Here is a 22540-nt window from a genome sequence, read left to right on the forward strand (position 1 = left end):
GAAGCAACCATCTCCATCTTTGGCAATGTATTTGCCATAAAGTTCACCTTACCTGATATCAACAAAGCTGCCGCACCTATCTTTAATTATTGTTTGCACTGCATTCTTCTATACTTGTATTTTTGTTGTGCTAATATCTTGATTTTACACTTTCTCTTGTAAGAAATACATAAATGTTACTTTTATTGATATTATTGTTGTCCAGTTGACAATCTTCCCATACAACTAGACAGTTTGGTCTGTTTAAGTCCATTGTAAATACTTGATATATTTGGACTTAAATCACCATCCTACTTTGTGCTTCCTGCCTGTCCAGCTTGTCCTGTTTTATTTTTCTTTCCTTTTCTTTTCTGTGGAGTTCTTCCAGTGTGTTAACATTCTTTTCTCATTTGTTCCTTGGTTAATCTGTAAGTTACATACTCTGTCTATTATGTCAGGGTTTCCTCTAACCAACAAAACACCTATTATTGATGTATTGGGTTTAATATTAACTACATTGACTTCTTTGGGGCAAACATGTTATTGCTTTGGGATATATTTTAATTATGTTTATTTATCTTAATACGTCAAGAAAAAAGTAATATTGTTTTTACGACGTTCATCTAAATTCACATGCTTATCACTTCCTTACTATTTATTCGTTCCCACAGTTATTTATTTTGAGAGAGAAAGTGTGTGTGCATGAGAGAGCGGGGGAGGGGAAAGGAAAGAGGGACAGAGAGGATCCCAAGCAGGTTAGGGACTGTTAGCGTGGAGACTGACAAGGGGGCTTGATCTCATGAACCATGATATCGTAACCTGAGCCAAGATCAAGAGTCAGGTGCTTAACAGACTGAGCCAGCCAGGTGCCCTTTACTTGGACCTTGAAAAGATATTTCCAGGATATGTCAAGATAGGGTAGCAATTATTTTCTTTTAGTACACTTCGCATATCCTTCAATTACCTTTTTGCTTACATTTATTTCTTTTAAAATGAACTATTGCTTCCAGTTTTAGACAAAAAATTAAAAATAAAAAAAGCCCCCTGCAACTCATGTCTCCCACTGATCATCACTAAATACAGCGGGCAAAGCACAAAAGGTGATTCCCTGAATGTTTTTCAAGAGAAAATAACAAGGACAGTGGGGACAGAAGTAGAAATTAAATAACGAATATAATTATAGTGGGTTTCCCATTTTTGCTTTGTTTTGGTTTTGCTTCCTTTATTTTCCAGAGGTGACATGAGGATCAAGACACATTAGACCATGAACAACAAAACTGTGGGAACAGCTAACCTTTCTGACCAGAGGCCCCATGTAAGTCGTGGGTTCTGGAGAGGGCGCTCATGGCATTTTCTCTTTTTGGCTCAGAAGCCTGCTCCTTTGCCAGGCTGTCAAACAGTTGCTTGTTACTAATGCTGTGGCACCTGGAAATCCCAAGAGAAAACCCACCCTTTAGAATACAGGAACGAGAAAGAGGGGTCCCCTTTATAGAAGGATCCTTATTATTTGTCTTCTCTTCTTTTTCATGCTGTTTTGCCCTGTAGGAGGATTTCATCATGAGGAAAGGCCAGACAGGGCGGGAGGCTACAATTTGAGAGAAGCTCTGATTTTCTGAGAAGATCAAGGACAGTTACTCCCTGGGAGCCAGGCCTAGAGAGGAACAGGAGGGAGAAGTGGATACCCTAATTCGATGTATGAATTGAAAGAAATTCTAGGCTCATTCTCACACAGTGCAGAATAAAGACTTTGAAAACTCAGCTGATATTAGATACATTCCCTTGGAAAAGAAGTCAGAACATAATGTCTGAATCTAAATTGTTGTTTGTCTGCCATATTAGTTTTTGCAATATGCCAAAAAATGACCGCCCTCCCCACTAAACAAAACAAAAAAAAAGAAGGTATCCATATCAAATTCCTGTAACTCATAAACGTTTCTTTATTCAGAAAAAGGATCCTTTCTTTGTTTGTTTGTTCTATTTTTAATTTTTTATTTCAATATTTTAAATTTTCTTGTATTACTATTATTTTTAATTTCAATTCAAGTTGATAAAAACTGTCAAGAAAGTAAGGATAAAAGGAACACACTTCAACATCATAAAAGCCACATATGAAAGGCCCACAGCTAATATCATCCTCAAGAGGCAAAAACTGAGAGCTTTCCCCCTGAGATCAGGAACAAGACAGGGATGTCCACTCTCACACTGTTGTTCAACATAGTGCTGGAAGTCCTAGCCATGGCAGTCAGGCAACAAAAAGAAATGAAAGGCATCCAAATTGGCAAGGAAGAAGTCAAACTTTCATTTTTTTGCATGTTATTCTACATGGAAAACCTGAAAGATTCCACCAAAAAACTGCTAGAACTGATACAAGAATTCAGCAAAGTCTCAAGATATGAAACCAGTGTACAGAAATTGGTTGAATTCCAACACACCAATAGTGCAGCAGCAGAAAGAGATATCAGGGAATTGATCTCATTTACAATTGCATCAAAATCATAGGGTACCTAGGAATAAACCTAATCAAAGAGGTGAAAGATCTGTCTGCTGAAAACCATAGAAAGCTTAAGAAGACACAAAGAAATGGGAAATATTCCACGTTCATGGAAGAAGAAATATTGATAAAATGTCGATACTATCCAAAGCAATCTACACATTCAATGAAATCCCTATCAAAATAACACCAGCATTCTTCACAGGGCTAGAACAGACAAACCTAAAATTTGTATGGAACCAGAAAAGACCCCAAATAGACAAAATAATGTTGAAAAAGAAAACCAAAGCTGGAGGCATCACAGTTCTGGACTTCAAGCTTGTAGTCATCAAGACAGTATGGTACTGGCACAAGAACAGACACATAGATCGATGTTTTATTTTATTTGAGAGAGAGACAGGAAAAGAGAGAGAGAGCGCTAGTGGGGGAGAGGGACAGAAGGAGGGAGAGAATCTTAAGCAGGCTTAGCATGGAGCCTGACACAGGGTTGAGTCCATGACCCTGGGATCATGACCTGAGCCAAATTCAAGAATCGGTCACTCAACCAACTGAGCCACCCAGGTGCTCTTGACAAAAGGATCTTTGTAGATATAATTAAGGATCTTAGGGTGAGATCATCCTCGATTATCTGAGTGAACACCAAATCCAATGACTAGTGTCTTTGTAAGATATACATGAAGGAATGAAGGAGAACAGAAACACAGAGGGAGAGGTGGTGTGACCATGGAGGCAGAGATTACAGGGATGTGGTCCTGAGCCACGGAGGGAAGAAATGCTGATTGCTACCTGAAGCTGGAAGAAGAGAGGAGAGATTTTCCTCTAGAACCTCCAGATGCAGCCCCGATAACACTTTGACTTCCGACTTCTGACTTCCAGAACCGTGAGAAAATAAATTTATGTCGCTTTAAGCTACCAAGTTTGTAGTTATTTGTCACAGTGGCTCTACTCTAGGAAACAGGTGTCATTCCCTACCGCTATGAAACGTGTAACTCCAACACTTAGTGACGTAACAAAACATTTACTATCTTGTATCTTCTGTAGTCAGGAATCCAGGTGATGCGAGCTGGGTGCTCTCTCTCTGGGTTTCTCACAAGGTTGTAATCAGGTCGGTTGAAACTGCAACGTCTTCTGAAATTCTGACAGGGAAGCACCTGCTTCTCAACTCACTATCTAGCCTGTGCATCAAGGGAGAGGGTTGCACAAGGCAGGTCGTTGACAAAATAGGGAGTCATCTCTTAAAGTCTGCTAGTTGGCCCCCAATCACTCACGTTCCTTCTACGTGCAAAATACATTTCCCCCGACCAAGGTTCCCAAGAGTTTCACCCCATGACAACATCCTCATATTTTGGGACCTTCCATATTTAATATGGCTGGATCATGGAAATAAAAATTAATAACTTTGTACAGACACTTGATCATGTATTTGGCAAAATAATAAAAGGGAGAAAAAGAAGTTTAAAAAGTATTAACGTGAAGCAGGTACAGTTTTTCACAATTTCAGGAATTTAAAGTTTACAAATCTGTTCAAGTCTGCTTTACCCAAAATAACAGCAAATGCCCCGAGAGAGCTGGTTAGGCCTTGCTGGAACCGAACCCAGTAAACCGTGGCCTCTGCCATTCCTTCCTTTCCAATGTGTGAGCATAAAAGTTAAGTAGAATGAATGGGCTTCTGTGCGAGCACAGATTTAAGGCAGGTCCCTGAAGCATCTTCTACTGTATGCCATTTGCTAAATGCACTGTAAATATTTTGGAGTCACCTTGAATAGCGCTAAATTGAAATAGAAAGTGTTTGCCTACATATTTTGAACTATTATATTCAATGACCTTCTGAAACAAATAATGCTTTCAGACAGCAAACACAATGGAATTTCCACATAAAGCAGGTATGAACGTCTCCCCATTTAACAATTATTACTGCTGGAAATCAGTAACCAAAGAATTAGCAAGTGGTTAGCACAGTGCTGTAATAATTCCAGTAGAGGGTCTTTTGTGTGTTCGTTTGTTTCCTCTAAACTTCTCCTACATATATTCTCCAGTTAGTCCAATTACTGAAATATGATTCATTATTAAAAAGTTTCTATAATGAGATTTTAATACTTCTCTTTTTTCCTTCTAATCATTTTGAGGACGTATATTTTTATATCCTTTCAGTAGCATGATTTTTGCTTTTACATTTTAACGTAACATTTTATATGCATTTTCCAGTTGGTCTTTTTTTTTTTCAACTTTACACTTATGCAGCCTAATCTCCTGAATGAAACTCCCTGAGGTAATCTATCTCCGTGTTTACCTTTCTGCGTCTATTAATAGCAGATAAACTATCCAGAATTTCACTTACATAAGCTCACACACCCTTGAAGTATTTGCAGAGACAGAAACAAAATACTTCTACATCCTTCTGCAAGGGACTATTTCTATCTTTCCTAGAATAAAAAATTAAGAGAATTAGAATGATCCAACTAGGCTACACAAAGCTTTTCGAGCTCCTCTCAATCTGTACCATTTCTTTCTTCATAGGAACAACGAGATCAGTTGTATCATCAGGGCAGCCATTGTGTTTCACGGAAGTCAACCTAACTTTCACATATGATTGTTATGCCTAATTACCTTCCTGCATGTATGTTGCATTACAGATACACGAGAGTTCATTGCGATATTAGTACTTTTGCACGAGTACTGACTACAAGATCAAAAGGACACACAATAATCACAAGGATGTGTAAGAACAACTAGATTACTTTACCACAGCGACATTATCATACTAGACACGTGGACCTCTCAGCATAGGGTAAGAAAGTCACCTGTCATGGCAAGTACTTCTCACGAGGGTGAAAAACAAGCAGCAAAATCTGGTTTGTTCTTCTCTATGCCAACAGAGAACAGACACATTTGCATCTTCCCTTTCTTTTCATATGCTTGTCTTCTGGGTCACAGCAGGCTAACTAAACTTAACATTCCAAAGAAACAGTTTTCTTGAGAATGTTCCTAGGATTTGGGGTCATTGCAAATTTGGATCTAGGAAGAGAAACACTTTGGATTTAAAATTTAACGTTCTGTTCTTTCAAAAATACTTTGTTCTCATAAACGTAGGATCTTGGCTCATTTTTAGGCACTCTAATGACTGCATGTAATGAAATACAAAGTCTGTACTTCATAGCACTTTATCCCTAAAAACATTCCTAAAAAAACAATGTAAGAGAGGAGGAGAGGCATAATCCTTAGAGAAGCACTGCATTTTTTTTTTTTGCCAGCCTGAAATCTCTTGTCATCTTCTGCAATTTAGGTATGATGAAATCAACGGATTGGCAAAGACAAAGACAGGGTGTTGTCGGTGGGGGGGGTGTCACTCCTGCCCAAGCCAGATATGCCCAGAACAGGTCTCCCTGCTGAGCGATGTCCCAGAGTAAGGCTTGGTGTATTTGCTCCCATTCAGGCACCATAAAAAAAAAAACAAAAAAAACAAAATCCTCTCCTTTCATTAACACCACAATGAGACCTCATTTTCACACATACCAAGTAACCAAAATTTCAAAAGACAGAATGACATGGAGCCCTGAGGTGATCTGTAGAAAGAGATCTGAAACCACAGAGTGAAAGGGGCGAAGTGGACAGCCATCTGAAAACCATTTGGCACTGCAAGGAAAGGCTGAACACCCACGTGTCCCATCCCTATCCGCGTCCCTCCCAGATAATCCCTTCAACGTGCCCCCAGGAGACACGTGCATGGCCACGCTCCTGCCTAGATTTGAAAGCAAAATCTCTGCAAAGATACTTGGGTCTGCAGGGTCACTTGTGTGAGGAGAGTTTTGTATGTCCGTGAGTTTGAGAAAGGGTTACATATTCCTGCTTGACCATTTACATGGCTGGCCTCTGAATCTTCCTTCGGACTAACACGACGTAGAGGAGTTGTGTTTGGAGGAGCATACAAAGACAAAAGTTTGGATGATAACCAGTATTGGTTTTGCAACAGAATAATCTTGCATCAGATCGAATAATCTTTAATGACCTGCATCAGTACTCAATGAAGTGACGTTTAGAGTTTCGCATGTTTTGATAGACAATACTGCTAGAAGTAAGGGGGGGAAACGATCGATTAGGTCATGAAAGAATAGTGATGAGAAGATAGAGATCAGGAAGAGATTAGAATGGGGGAAGAAAAGTTGGAATAGAAAAACAGAGAAAAAGGTGGAGAAGCCATTCTTGATAATATAGACACAGCACTAACAGGGGAGTTTGCTGGATCCCGGAAGGCATCATCTGACCATTTCTGTGCCAGAATCGTCCCAGGAGGGACCTTCAGTCTCCATGCTCCCCTTCAAACAGTTCCAGCTGCGATTATAAAATCACTAAAGGAAACTCAATAATGCTGTCTCGAAATTCAGCACGGCTTTAGTTCAGAATACTTTTACTTACATATACAAGTGTTTAGTGATTGAATGCTAAATATTTTCACTTACTTAACTCACGTTGATGTTTATGGTGTTTGGGAATGAAAACTTGAATGCGAAGGTATTCTCGAACTGATATATTGAGCTAAAACTCTCAAGATAAAGTGATTTTCTTCAAATAAGTATTGCAGAAAAGCTTTCAGGAGGGATATAACGTGGCTCACTCTTAGATAAACACCAAAGAGTTGCTGTAAAGTTACATATATACTGGAGAAATTTACCACAGTTGAGAAAGTCTATGGCCAGATATTCCTCGAATTGCTACTTACATTGTGCTTTGTGAGGTTTGAAATATTGGTTGCTATTGCTTGTAGCCAGTCAATACAGTCTTCAGCAGAGAGGCACTGAATAATCCCACTGCAGACCCCGTCCACAGCAATGACTTGAAAAGCATTTTGCCTGCAGACATATCAGAACAAATCAGATCAAAACATCGTCTCATTTACCTGTTTGCAACTCGAAACAGAATCTGTGGAAAGGTCTTCTCTTCCACAATACAAATAGAGCTTCAAATCCGTATTTGCGTATTTCTCTTTATAAATATCTCTGAGTTTAAATGGAGCACCAAGTATGAACCCAGATGACATATTTTGAATTAGTAGAAAGTTATCTTGAGATTCAGATGCATTCAGAAAAAAACTTGAGTCGTAAAATGGATGTTATATAAATGGAAGCATAGCTAAGACATGTCAGAAGGATTCTTTTCCCAGTTTACCATAAAAATATACATGGACGTTTATCTATTACTTTGGCTGACAGCCTCTCCTCTTCACATCTTTCAATGCATTTCCTGATTTACAATGGAAAGATCAAAAAAAAAAAAAAAAAGACACACAGATATGAAACACCATATATAAAAAATCACCTGACGTCACGAGCTGCAGAATTTTGCTAGGTTGTAAACCATGTTCAGTCTCCGTTTATTCTTCTCAAAGATGATTTGGACAAGATGTTCATAGCTTCACCTCAGGTGTACATTTTCTCTGAATTTATGTGCATGTCATACATTTTGATAACAACCAAACTTTTCTTTAAAATCCAAAGGCCAGTATAAATATCCTTAGGGCTTTTTTGTTGATGCGTTGCCATTGCTGTTGTTAGAGGAAATTAAATGATGCCATCCTAAATTGTTTACCAAAGTCCTATAGAGTTCAGAGTGGCTCCCTACAGCTTTAATGATTGTTTTTTCTCTGTATCAAGTCCTTGCATATTTAGATATGTGCTTAATGGACAGGAGTTGATAAAAATTTCAAAATGAATGGAAGCTAGCCAAATGGCTTGGGCTTGAGAATTAGTGTGTTGTGCAACATGATATCCTTTGGGAAATGCACAAACTATATTTAAATCTTAGCCAATTATGAAGAAATAGAAAAGGTCTGTAGTTCAGCATTCAAAGGCCTTGTAAATTATATAAATGCATATCTTTTTCTCTTAATAAGTACCTTTTCTGTTTTCTGCGTTTTGTAACTAGGCATCTGTGGGTAGTAGGCAGGATTCACTTTCCTAAACAAAGAAAGGACACTCCAGAGCATAGATCTGGCTCAATTCAGTACCTGTGTCACCTTTTCTTCCCATGACACCAGTCCGTATCTCGGAACTGGGCACAAGCTAAAGCTTTCACTTCTAAGGCACTCTGCATCCAAATTACTGACATTTTTAGAGAAATCTGCTCTGATACCCTTGACCAAGCACTTTCAACTGGAACAGGGAAGGGTTCAAGTATGCTTTTTTGTTTTGTTTTGTTTTCTCTTAAAAATACATGAAAAGACTTCAGAAAGTACAACTATTGTCTGCCTCTTTGAAGTAATGTTCTTTTGAATTTGTGACAAGAAAAAATATGCACAGCATGAACAGAATATTATAACTTCACGTCTTTCTTAGCTTTAATTTTGATATTCTGCAGTGAAGAAGACATTTAAAATATCTAGAAAGCTCAACCATCCATGGAAAATGGGAACTAATTTGCGTTTAGAAATATATGTTTCTTTCGGCTCTTTGATTATCATAACCATTGCTTGATTAAAAGCAATGCTAACCATTGCTATGGAGCAATGCTAACCAATCATAACCATTGCTTTGATTAAAAATTAAAGCATGTCCTGAACATATTTGTCCTCTCTGCTTTAGATGAATCATGGCGCCTTTTGATATTTTTAGCTGATTAAAGTTAATACACTTCGATCAAATCTGCAATTTCTGTAATCATATGTTACATAGTCCCTAGAAAGAATAGTTCTGAGGGCCTAATCTTTTATAAATCCAGGCTTATATGTTAACATATATGTCACTTTTTATGTTCTGTTTCAACTTTTCAGAGTGATTTGATGGAAGCCCTTTCATGAATTTAAGTGAAGTACTTGAATAGTTTCTTTGCTTATGTATGACCTCTTCCAAAATAGGCTGATCATAAAATTATAGTCTGGGTCATATTTCTGCCCGTTATTGAAATAATGAGAGTATTGACAAATTAGTTCACTTAGTTGTGATGCAATTTCCTCTAGAAGAAAATGAGAATCATGTACTCTACAGATTTAGCAAGTATTTATGGAGTAACTGGTGAGATCCAGATAACTTTCATATATCACTGAAGCTCCGTGAATAATTTTCCTGTGAATAATCCATTAATATGTGGTCCCGACTGCAATATTTGAGAATGTTTAGTGGACTTAACATCAAGCACTTAGGAAGCACTGTAGTGCTTTTGCCTTTTATTTTTAGCTTTTCGAAAATGCATTTCTTTGACTAGAGATCATCAGGAGGAAAAAAGCTTTTTTGCTTCATCTTATTTGATGGTATACATTTTGAAATTAGACTGCATTAACCGCTTATTTGGTATTGTGAGTCATTAAACTTGAACAGTATTTGTAGCAGTCTTGAGGATACCCAGACAGAATTATGATTCTTAGTATACCCACATGCGTGCACCACACACACGTGCTGAAAAACCAGGTACAATATTAGGGTTAGATAACCTGAAGTTTCAAATTCAGATTAACTTTCCGCTCTCTGCTCAACAGTTTTATATTTTTCTAAGGATTCTGGGTCATCGCTCTGGCAATGAAAATTATTCTCAAACTGTGCTGAATTTCAATGCGTTTTTTAAAAATACAAGCTTAGTTTCCCTTTGTGTGAACAATATTCTGCTGACTACAAAGTTCGTACATAATTTTCAATATAACTTACATGCATATAAATTTACACACGTCTGATTAACACTGTTAATGGTTCACATTTTGACGCACTGTTGAATCTACCTCATGAAGGCATATGTAGGAAGACGTTACATTTGTGAGGAGGGAACAGGAGAAAACAGAAGGCCCTTCAAAGCACAAAGACTGAGAACCACAGACACCGAAATACAGCAGTGTGGAGTGGCTGGATAGCCACATCCATGAGGAAGACGGCGGAGCAGCATGGAAAAGCAGGCAGGTTCAGAACAGGAGGGTTATGTATGCAGGGCAGGGGGCTCAGAGTTCCCAGAGGGCAACTATCCGACTTTCTATCGAGGGCTACCAGTATTAAGACTGCTAAAGAGGGATATGATATGGAACTGAAATAAAGTGCTCATCAGAGTGGAAAAGAAAGCAATTAGCTCAAGGGCTTTAGAAAGGCATTAGAAAGACTGACACTTTTTAAAAAATGGAATTTGAGGAAGAGAGAATCAAAATTAGTTCAGAGTTTGGGATCTCACTGGTCGAAGGGTTTCGATGCACAAGAGACGGGAAAGCGTTCAGATAGGAGATAGTTCATCCAAAAGCAAATAGGGACATGTTGAGAGAAACGTGGGCTGTTTGGTTTGGACGAAGTGCACGTGGAGAAGCGACAGGTCACGTAGTTGGCCGTAAAGTAAAGCCTGATCATCAAGAGCTTTGCAAAGCATTTCTACCTAATCCTGAAAAGTCAGGGGGAGTCAATGGAAACATTCAAGGGTTGGAAGGAAAGCTCCTGTTTGTATAGATCTCTCTGTGGTGGTTAAGAAGATGGGAAAAGATGATAATAAAGTCAAGAGGGATGTAGGAGGGCATTGCAATACTCAGGGTGAACAATGATACGATTCTGCTTCCAGAGAGTGGTTTTCTGTACACCAGGAGAGAACATTGACTCAGACCGTGTTGAAAAGAGGCCATTTACTTGATTTGGTACTTAATTATTTGGGAGGGGGGGTGGTAAAGGAAAGGAAAAAAAAAATTAAAAAGCACTTAAGTTAGTGATTACATCAATTTGTTCTATTTCTTGTTGAGTTCAATTCACATTCACCAAGTTCAGGATTATTTCTGCTCTGGGCATGCTACCTTGGTTGAATGCCTCATCAGAGCTTTTATTGTTCAGGTTCAAAACCTTAACTTTTGGGGGAAATACATGAGGAACTCTCCCAAACCATTTTGTTACCTCTTTTCCAAGGTTTAAATAGCCAATTCGTTTCATGATTTGAAACACAATAACTCATCATTACCTAAACAAGCCCTGCAATTTTATGCAACTATGTTGTCCCCTCCCCAGTATTCCTCTTGTCTAAAAAACTCTTCTGTTGTCTCACTCCATTTATTACCTGCAAAGTTATTGCAAATCACTTAATTCTATGTAACTTTCTGACCTCTAATTTCTCTGGGTGTAAAATAAAGATAGCAACATTTGTCCCTCATCTCTTGCATTTTTAAGACTTTTTTAAAGAGCAGTTTTAGGTTCACAGCCAAACTTAGGGGAAAGTACAGAGATTTCCCATATATTCCCTGCCCAATATCAACATCCCTCAACTAGATGCTACATTTGCTACAGTTGATGAACCTCAAGTGACACATCGTTAGTACCCAAAGTCCATATTTTACATTAGGGTTCACTCTTGGATCTGCATTCTGTGTGTTTGGACAAAGGTATGATGGCATGTATCCATTCATAATAACATCATACAGAGTATTTTCACTGCATTAAATATCCTCTCTGCTCAGCTTCTTAATTTATTCCCCTATCTGCCTCTCACACCCCCACCCCAGCAACTGTTAGTCTTTTTACTGTCTCCATAGTTTTACCTTTTCTAGGATGTCTGTCATATGGTTGGAATCACACAGCATGTAGGCATTTCAGATTGACTATTTCATTTAGTAATATGCATTTATGGCACTCTCATGTCTTTTCGCGACTTGATAGTCCATTTCCTTTTAGTTCTGAATAATATTCCATTATCAGGAATATATAGCTTATATATCCATCCACCTGAAGGATATCTTGCTTCCAAGTTTTGGAATTATGAATAAATCTTCTATAAACACCTGTGTGCAGGCTTTTGTATGGACATAAGTTTTGTCTCCAAGAAATATGGAGGAGAAATATGGATATGAAATATCCAAGTACCAAGAAATATGATTATTGGATCGCATGGTAAGAGTTATGTTTAGTTTTGTAAGAAACTGCCAGATGACTTCCGAAGCAGCTGGACCATAGTGAGTTCCCACCAGCAGTGAATGAGTTCCTAGAGTCCCACATCCTCCTTAGCATTTAGTGTTGTCACTGTCTTGGGTTCTGGTCATTTTGATGAGTATGCTGGCATCACATTGTTGTTTTAATTTGCATTTCCCCAATAACATATGATGTGGGGCATCTTTTCATGCCTTTACTTTCCCTTTGCATATTTTCTGTGGTGAGGTGTCTGTTAAGGTTTTTGGCCTACTTTTTTAGTGGGGTTGTTTGTTTTCTTATTGTTGAGTTTTAAGAGCTGCATTTTTCTTCCTTCCTCTTTCCTCCCTCCCTTCCTTCCTTCCTTCCTTCCTTCCTTCTCCCTCCTTTCTTTCTTTCTTTCTTTCTTTCTTTCTCTCATTTCTGTGTAACAATCTTTTGTCTTTTACAAATATTTTCTCCCAGTCCATAGCTTCTCTTCTCATTCTACTGACATTACCTTGTGTAGACATAAACTACTAATTTTAATGGAGTCTAGCTTATCAATTCTTTCTTTCACAGGCCATGCTTTCAGCATTGCATCTAAAAATCATCACCGCACCCAAGTTTATCCAGGTTCTTGCCTCCGTTACCTTCTCAAATTTTTGTAGTTTTATACTTTACATTTAGCTTTCTGATCCTTTTTGGGTTGATTTTTAGGAAAGGTATAAGGTCCCTGTCTAGATTCATTATTTTGCATATGGGTGTCCAGTTGTTGCAACACCAGTTGTTGAAAAGACTCTGTTCTCCATTGTGTTGTCTTTGCTTCTTTGTCAACATCGGTTGACTGTGTCCCTTGGAGTCTATTTCTGGGCCTTCTGTTCTGTTCCATTGATCTATCTGTCTATTATTTTGCAGTACCACACCATCTGGATTATAACAGGTTTCGCTAAGTCTTGAAGTCAGGCAGTATCAGTTGTCTCACTGTTCTTGTTCTTGAATATTGCATCGGCTATTCTGGGCTCTGACTCTTTGAAGAAAAAAAAATCACAAAATAACCTGCTAGGATTTTGACTGAAATTGCATGGAATTTAAAGATCAAGTTAGGAACAATAGGCTTTTGACAATATCAAGATTTCCTATAGATGAACATGGAATATCTCTCCATTGATTTAATTCTCCTTTGATTTTGTTCACCACCGTTTTGTAGTTTTCCTCGTATAGATTCATATACATATAATATATATTATATATGTATATTCATTCATACTTGCTGTTATCACTTACTAGTTACACAGATTTTTTGTCGATTCTTTTTTATTTTCTACATAGATTATCATGCCATCTGCAAACAAAGCAGATGTTTTATTTTTTTCTTCCTAATCTATCTTTTCTTTTCTTTTCTTCTCTTTATTTTAGCAATCCATTGCTTTTGATAACTTAAGATATGGTTGTCATTCAAGACAGTTACAATGCCAGCCATAAATCCTGACATTTTTTGTTCTTTGACTATAATCTTTTCCTTTCCATCACCACTTAATTATCTTATTCTTTTTCATCTTTTTTAACCCTTCTAATTGTATTTGTCCATAAATCCATTCAGCATATATTTGCATTCCTCCCCAGACTGAGTTCTCTGTTCATCCATATCAATTGTGTTTTTCCCCGTCCCAGAAATTCCTGCTGTTTTTGACCTCCAGCTGTTCTACCTTATGAATTACCAGCACTCAACTTCAATTTAACTAAATGTAAAGCTTTTTCTTCCTAATGTGTCAGACATCCCTGGAGAAGTTAATAATTTGTGCAAAGGAGTCTCGATGCAATTGGTTTGGTTATCAGGACCCTTAGTACCTCTGATCTACTTTGCAGTACCTCTGATTACTTAGCAAATAGATCTGCATTATATACATTGCAGATTCTCTGGCTTATGTAGCAGTCATCTTATTGATCTCACACAACTGGATAATCCTGCTCCTTGTAACATCTCTCCCATAGTTTGTCTTTCTTCAGTTTGTGAATCCTGCCTTTCTTTATGTGATTCTGAAAAGATACTCTTGAGTTCCAACTCTTGAATATATCTGGTACCTTTTGTTAAAATTTTAGGGGTTTGGGAAATATATCTTTTTTTTTTAATTTTATCAATCAGAAATCTTTCATCTACACCTAAAACTTACTGGAATATGCTCTTTTAAGGGTTATTGCTTATTCATTTTTTCAATTTTCTAGAGATACTCAAGTTCACTGGGACTCTATCCTTCTCTGGTTATAGAAAATGTTAAAATGTAATTGTTAGGTTTGTATCATTGAAGTATCAATAAGTATGTCATAAATGTGAGAAATGAAATAAGTAGGGAATATACGACAAGATAACTTTCCCTAGGCTGAAAAAACTATGCAAAGTTGGTCCAGAGTCATCCAAAAGAAGTTTTAGCTTTTCCAGAGAGAGAGAGAGAGAGAGAGAGATCTATCTTTAAAAAAAAAAAAAAAAAAAACCTTATCCATTTTATTTATTTATTTATTTATTTATTATTTTATTATATTTTTTTCTTTGAGAGAGAATCCAAAGCAGGCTGCACACTCAGCACAGAACCCGACATGGGGCTCTACCCCATGACCCTGGGATCATGACCTGAGCCAAAATCAAGAGTCGGACACTCACCAGACTAAACCACCCAGGCTCCCCAAGAGAGTTATATTTCTTGAAGAAGTTATTGCACTTTCCCCCTTAACCCCACAGGACAATTTTGTAGGAAGAGGTATTAGAAGGGGTTATGGAGCAGACAAGATTGCCAGTTGACACACAAGGTAGACCCAGGCTATTGAAGGCTCCTTACCCCCTGCCCTGTCCTAGGAATGTATGTTCTGCCCACCATTCCCTCAGTGAGAACTGTTCCAGGGATATCACCTTGAGAAAGTAAGGTGTTGTTGAAACCATCTGGATGGTATGCATGACTGAACTCAATTAAAGCCTGCATATCAACTTTAAGATTCTGTTGGATGGGTGCAGAGATCTATTCATTTTGCAGCCACCCAAGACAAACCTTGTAAGTTCCTTTTCTTATTAAACCTGCCACCCACCAATTTGGAGTGGTCTTCCTCTTTCTTAGGTCTTTCCTTGCCCTTCATGTAAGGGGGCCAGTTTGTAAACCAAGGGTGAGGAAGTGGAGTATATACGAAGATTGTGCTAGACAAAGGGATACTTGTATGGCTCATGGACAGGTGAAATCAAGTAAGATCTTAATGTTAATTATTTTTTGAAAATCATAGGTTGTTCCTGATTTACATGAAGCACAGTCCTTGTAGACCTGTTGGCCTATCCGTGAAAATGGAAGAGTCAAGCAGTTCAGTCACACTGGATCCATGGGTATGGGACCCCATGTAACAGGAGAACAATGGAATGGGAAGGGTAATGATACACCCAAATGGAGCTATTTCACTTCTAGCCTCTCTGGTATTGACTCCTTCTCCTCAGTCAGTAACCATGACTTGACCATGATGTGCCTTGAATTTCATGTCCCTCTTTCCCCCCTCATCATGTTAGCATATCCCTTACACACTGTTTCCCTTTCTTTACTGTCAATATTCTTCTTATAACCAACTATTTTTCAATCCAATTCACTCCAGAAATGATTCCAGCCTATGTCACTCCAAAATTAATCACGTTTTGAGTCCTTTCGGTATTTCTTTTCTGTAGTTGGTACAACCAACCACTCTCTTCACCTTAAAACCCTGTTTACAATATATTCTGTTTTTATAGTATTATAGTTAGGCCTCTTCTTCCCACTATTTATCTTTTCTATTTTATGCAATCACCTGTTCTGCTTCCTCCTGAGATCCCCTAAACTATACATTCCTAGAAAGTCCCACCCTTCAATGAGCAATCATGAACTGAGTGTAGACTTGAGATACATTCATATTTGTCCTTATCATTACACTTCATTTGATAAGACTCTTGCATGGTGAACGAAAGTTCTCACAATCCCCATCCTTGTTCTCTGCTTGGATACTAAACTTCATATATAGATGCCTAAAAAAAATGGCACCAACTCAAATATCTTCACCTCAGAAGAAAAAGGTTGAGCATTCTCAGAAAGGCAAGAGTGATTCTGCCGGAATCCATTTAGAAATCATTGGAATTTCTAAATGTAACCATGTAAATCGAGAGACTTTATTTCACTACTATTGATTTCCATACTGTTTGAAAAGCATGCAGTAGATGATAGTCCTGCTCAAAAACAGAGAGATGGAATTCCTCCTCATTAAAATAAATTTAATAAGCATTTATTGAGTGCTTTTGAGCCATAAAGCATACTAAGCACTGAATGATACATGGAGATAAATACTATTTTTCTAAAATTCAAATATATATAGTACATAATATACATATAAAATTATATACTCAATATATTCAATTTTCTCATCTAAGGAAAATTAAGCATAATTAAAAATAGACAAAATTCCCACAACCTCTACTTCCCATTCTCATACCCCAACATTACAATTTTCTGCAACATTATGACACTTCAGAATTGAAATCTGATATATATATTTCTAAATCAGGGTCATTACCATAGATGAACATAAACTGTTCTATCACTGATAAAACCATTGTGACGTTTTAATTCATGCCTACACAGTAGTAGATGACAGTGACACAACTTTGTTGCAATTAAATATGAGAGGTATTTTATCACTGAAGTTAAAATTATGGGCCTTGGCAAAACCAACCTACAAATAACATCCCAGGTTTTGAACCAAGATAAATAATTTCCTATATTTGTCATCATTGGCCAGTAATTTATCCTTTTTTTTTTTTTTTTTCTCCTCACTCTTGAAATTGCCACTGGCCTGTGAGCTCCTTCAGGGAAAGAAGCAAACACAACACCTCCTCTTACAGACGTTAAATCAATATTTATTGAGTGAATGAATGAACAATAAATTAGCTCTTGAATCTGAATTGCTGTGCAATCCACTCTGAATAGTGCTATGTTTATAACTGCTTATTACTGTAATATTTATTGAGTGTAATTAATTCAATTGCTAAAAGCAGCTGATGTATTGTGGCACCATAAAAATAAAAACGTAGTGAGTCATCTGGACTCATCCAAACAAGTTATTTTTTCTCATAAATTGTTTTAGTTAAGTGATTCCACATCATGTAAATGTATAATTTTTTTAAAGTAAAACAAAACAAAACAAACACATGTATTAAATATATATATCATTAATAGAAATATTAAGAGAGTTGTTAAAGCAGAAGAAAAATAAAACCAAAAGAAGAAACAAATAAAAACAGGAAGATTAAAAGTAGGATGCATTTGAAGAGTTACATAAAAATAATAATATAATATCTTGAGTAATTTAAAATATATGTATAATTAAAATCATATCAGAAATATGTCCATCGATAGGAAAGGAAAAAAGGAGTTAAAGTGTTCTAAGTTTTTAACATTTTCTTAAGAAAGAAAATTAGTAAATGGTATTAAACTCCAATAACCATGCGTGTATGGTACTACAGTCTGAATGTTTGTGTCCTCTGCTTCCCCACGCCCAAACTTTACATGTTGGAATCTTAATGACTAATGTGATGGCAGTGGTAGGTGGAACCTTTGGGAGATGCTTAAGCCATGAGAGTGGAGCTCTCGTGAATGAGATTAGTGTTTTATAAAAGAAGCTTCAGAGAAATCCCTAGCTCCTTCCACCTTGTGTGGACACAGAGAGAAGACGACATATTTGAATGAGGAAGAGGGCCTTCATCATAGAATTCTACCATGATGGTAACTTGATCTTGGATTTCCAGCCTCCAGAACTGCGTGAGAAATAAATTTCTGCTGTTTATAAGTCACCCAGTCTGTGGTATTTTGTTATTGTAGCTTTGATGGACTATGATATATGGTGTAATGTTTAGGCAATAACTAAAACAAACAAAAAAGGATATATATGTGTATACACACACACACACACACACACACAGATATATATGTCAATATTATAGAGGAAACAAAAATAATAAAAAAAATATAATTGTTCCAAAAATGTTTTAAAGATAAAGGGAATAAAATACAGAAACTAGTGTGTTGAGACAAAGAACTCTCTTCTTGAATATAAATAAAACTTTCAAACCTGAAGAGTAAAAAAATAAGTTAATTACAATATAGTCAAAGGACAAAAGAAATTTCACCAGAAAGGATTTTGTGGACAAGGAAGCACATGAAAAGAAGTTCAACATCATTAGAACACACAAATTCATGTCACAAAGATACATTGCTACATACCTATCAGAATGCAAACTAAAAAGATGGCAACAATACCAAATATTGGCAAAGAGGTAGAGAAACTAAATCATGCATGCAATGCTGGTGGGAATTTAAAATGGTACAGCCATTCAAAAAAACAATGTACCTATTTCTTACCAAACTAAATATACTGTTAGCACACAAGTCAACAATTGAGCTCTTGAGCATTTCTCCAAAGAAACGAAAATGTATGTTCACATAAAAATGTATACACAAATGTTCATAGCATTTTAATTTAGAATAGCCCAAAACTGGAACAACCCAGATATCCTTCAAGGAGTGAATATTTTTAATGTAGTATATCCATACCATGGGATACTATTAGAAATTAACAACAAATGAGCAGTAGAAAAATGCAACAACTTGGAAGAATTACTAGAGAATGATGCTGAGTAAGAAAATTCAGTCCATTAAGTTTACAAAATGTAAGATTCCATTTAGATAATATTCTTAAAATGACATAATAATTGAGGTGAAGAACAGATTAATAAGTTGTCAGAGGTCAGGGACATGCTGGGGGAGGATGGATATGACATGGTTACAGAAAGGTAACAGAAAGGTTCTTACAGTTCTCTTGGAGCAATTCTTGTTTGCGACTATGATGGTGGATAAGAGAATGTGAACATGAGAACAAATTCTGTAGAATTACACAACACACACACGCGCGCGCACACACACACACACACACGTGAATTCTGAATGAGTGGTGGATTTTATCCATTTCCTGAACGTGGTATGGGACTAGAGTTTTCCAAGAAGTTACACCATTTGGGAAAATAGGTAAGGGGTAAAGAGAATCTCTATTTCTTACAACTGTATGTGAAAATGCAGTTATCTCAAGATAAAATGTTTAATCATAAAAAACAAAAAAATGAAAGTGTTGAACAGAAAACAAATACTAAGATGGTAGATATAACCCAACTAGAAGATCAAGGTTGTTATTTTGAATTAAAAAAAAGAAATACAAGAAAAAATATATACAGCTTAGAAAGGGCACATTTTGAAGAGGAAGACTAATCAAAGTTGAAAGAAATGGATAAAAGAATATATAACGTAAATATTTGCCAGTAGTTCTTTGGTGTAATTCTTGAAAACAAGAAATAGTTTCAGAGATATAGGATATTTCATAATGATAAAAGGGTGGTATATCAAAAAGTCATGAAGTTCTAAATCTATTTATATCAAATAATATAAACTTAAATGTATACAGTAAATATTGACATACTAAAAGAAGAAACACACAGAGCTGCCATCACAGTGGGAGACTGCAATGCACTTTCTCAATATCTCATACAATAAACAGACAAAAACACCATTAATGATAACACCATTAATGATACAGAGGATCAGAACCTTTAATGAAAAAATATGACCTAGTTAAAATACATATGATACTGCACTAAAGAAAATGACAGCACACATTCTTTCAAATGCATATGGAATGTTTGCCAAAACTATTCATATACTGGGTGAAATCAAGTCTCAATAAGTATCAAAGGATTGAAATTATTCAGCATGAAATTATATAGGAAAGCAATAACAAAAGAGATAAGTATAAAATCCTAAAATATTCTGAAATCCTGCAACACACTTTTAGACAGTCCACATGTCAAAGAAATAATTGTAACAAAAATTAGAAAATATTACTAAATGAATACTAAAAAAAAAAATCCATGAATATCAACACTTGTGGATTTCCAATTCTGGCTAAGGCAGAATAGCCCCATTCCTCCCAAATGCTCCTTAACAAACCAACAAACATTGGACACAGTCCAAAAACAAGTATAGATGGTCCACGAAAGGTAAAGGATAAGACTGATGGCCTAGGACCTAGGGACTTGAGGAATAAAAGGTGGTAAGTCTCACGGGGTTTCTTATTGCCTCCCATACATCCTAGACTGTGTGCTCTAGAAGTCTGCAATCCAGAATCACTAACAGCAAGACCAAAAACAAACAAACAAACAAAAAAACAAACAAAAAATGGTTCCAGAAAAGTCTGTTCTCCCTAAAGGACTAAGACATGAGTGGGCCAAGTGCATTCAGTCTTTTTGGCAACATGTCCTAACTCAATCAAGCATCAAGAGAGCCAGTGTCCCCTTTTCCCAGGTTTCAGCAGGGCCAAGCAGGGGGTTGTCTTCCACGCATCCTCTAATTGTCCGAGCTGGTGGTGCTCCAGGGGACGACCAGGAAGCTGATCCTCACCGAGAAGAAGCAGGCAGCATTCCTATTTCCCTTGGGGTAATGTCAGTGGGGTCAATGGGGTCCAGTGGGAAGCTCAATCCCCACACCCACCCTGTGGCAATTAAACTGAGTGAGGTGGTGTAAGATGGGGTGAATCAGTACTCTGCCTCTCCTCCATGCTGACTACCATGGCTCAGCAGGAAGCTCAGCCTCCACTCCTACCTGTCATCACCAAGGTGTAGTGAGGTGATGGGAGGTAGGCCTCCTTCCCTTGGCTTTCCCTCCATCTCCTCCTGTCTGTCAGCAGGATCTCACTATGGAGAGCGATGCTTCTACCAATGTCCTGTAGCTACAAAGCCACAAACATCAGCCCCACTCACCCACCCTCCCAGGTGGCAGCAGGGCCAACCAGGGAGATAAGTTGACACCCCACTCAAGGGTGATGTGTGATGGGGTTGGCATCTGACTTCCACCAGGATTTAGGGAGCGCGACTGAGGGGTGTGACAGACTTGCACTTCAGTCATCTTCATCGAGGTAGTATGAGCAGGCATTCAGGGAGCGTAACACACATACCCATCCAGCCCTCACGCTACACGGCAACAAAGGGGTTGCCTGCTGTGAAAAGGAGACTATAGAGAATCTGGAATCTCATAATTTAATATGCAAAAAGTCCAGGATGAAATTTGTAAAAAAATCACTGGTTTTACCAAAGCCAGGAAAATCACAATTTTAATGAGAGAAGATAATCCAAAGACACCAATACTGAGAGGAATAAGGTATTTAAATTATCTGAAAAGTATTTTAACATAGTCATCATAAAAGTGCTTCAAGAGCAATCATAAGTGCTCTCAAAACAAATAAAAAATAGAAAATTTCAGCCAGAAAAAGAATATGTAGACACACACACACACACACACACACACACACACACACACATACAAATGGACATGATAAAACTGAAAAACACACCATCAACAACAACAACAAAATCATGCTGAAGGGACTTAATAGCAGAATGGAAACTAAGAGGATAGAATCAGAGAATTTAGGGGCACCTGGGTGGCTCAGTTGGTTAAGCATCTGACTTCGGTTTAGGTCATGATCTCACAGTTCATGAGTTCAACCCCCAAGTCAGGTTCTGTGCTGACAGCTCAGAGCCTGGAACCTGCTTCAGATTCTGTATCTCTCTCTCTTTCTGCCCCTCCCCGACTTGTACTCTCTCTCTCTCTCTCTCAAAAATAAATAAAACATTAAAAAAAATAAAAATAAAAGAATCAGAGAATTTAAAGATGGATCAATAGAATTTGCCCATTCTGTATAGCAGAAAGAAAATTGACTTAAAACCAGAAGAATAGGGGGCACCTGGGTGGCTCAGTTGGTTAAATGTCCAACTCTTGATTTTGGCTCAGGTCACAATCTCATGGTTCTTGAGAACCACATCAGGCTCCATGTTGACAGAGTGGAGGCTGCTTGGGATTCTGTCTCTCTCTGCCCCTCCCCCGCTCAAACTTTTTCTCTCTCAAAATAAATAAACTTTCAAAAAGAAATATTAATTTTCAGGGATCTGTAGACGAATAATGCAAGCTCTAACACTGTATCAACAAAGTGACAGAAGGAGAGAGGAGGGACTGGGACTGAGAAAGCATTTAAAGAAATGACATCCACAATTTGCTGAAGGTCACAAACATACAGATTTAAGAAGCTGAGCGAAGCCAGGAGAGAATTAACCCAAAGAAATCCATGCAAAGGCACATTACAATTAAAGTTCTGAAAA

General features: G+C 37.4%; 1 protein-coding gene across 5 annotated transcripts in view; it reads right to left on the minus strand.

The window, feature by feature from the left end:
- SNTG1 (syntrophin gamma 1) overlaps window positions 1–22540 on the minus strand; it is an 897410-nt gene that overhangs the window by 177939 nt on the left and 696931 nt on the right. For all 5 annotated transcript variants that reach the window (XM_045455364.1, XM_045455360.1, XM_045455361.1 and 2 more), the window contains one exon: window positions 7188–7317. In XM_045455364.1, coding sequence (XP_045311320.1) covers window positions 7188–7317 — 130 coding nt within the window. The remainder of the gene's footprint in view (window positions 1–7187; window positions 7318–22540) is intronic.

The sequence above is a fragment of the Leopardus geoffroyi genome, chromosome C3, assembly GCF_018350155.1.
Source record: "Leopardus geoffroyi isolate Oge1 chromosome C3, O.geoffroyi_Oge1_pat1.0, whole genome shotgun sequence".
Taxonomy (NCBI): Eukaryota; Metazoa; Chordata; class Mammalia; order Carnivora; family Felidae; genus Leopardus; species Leopardus geoffroyi.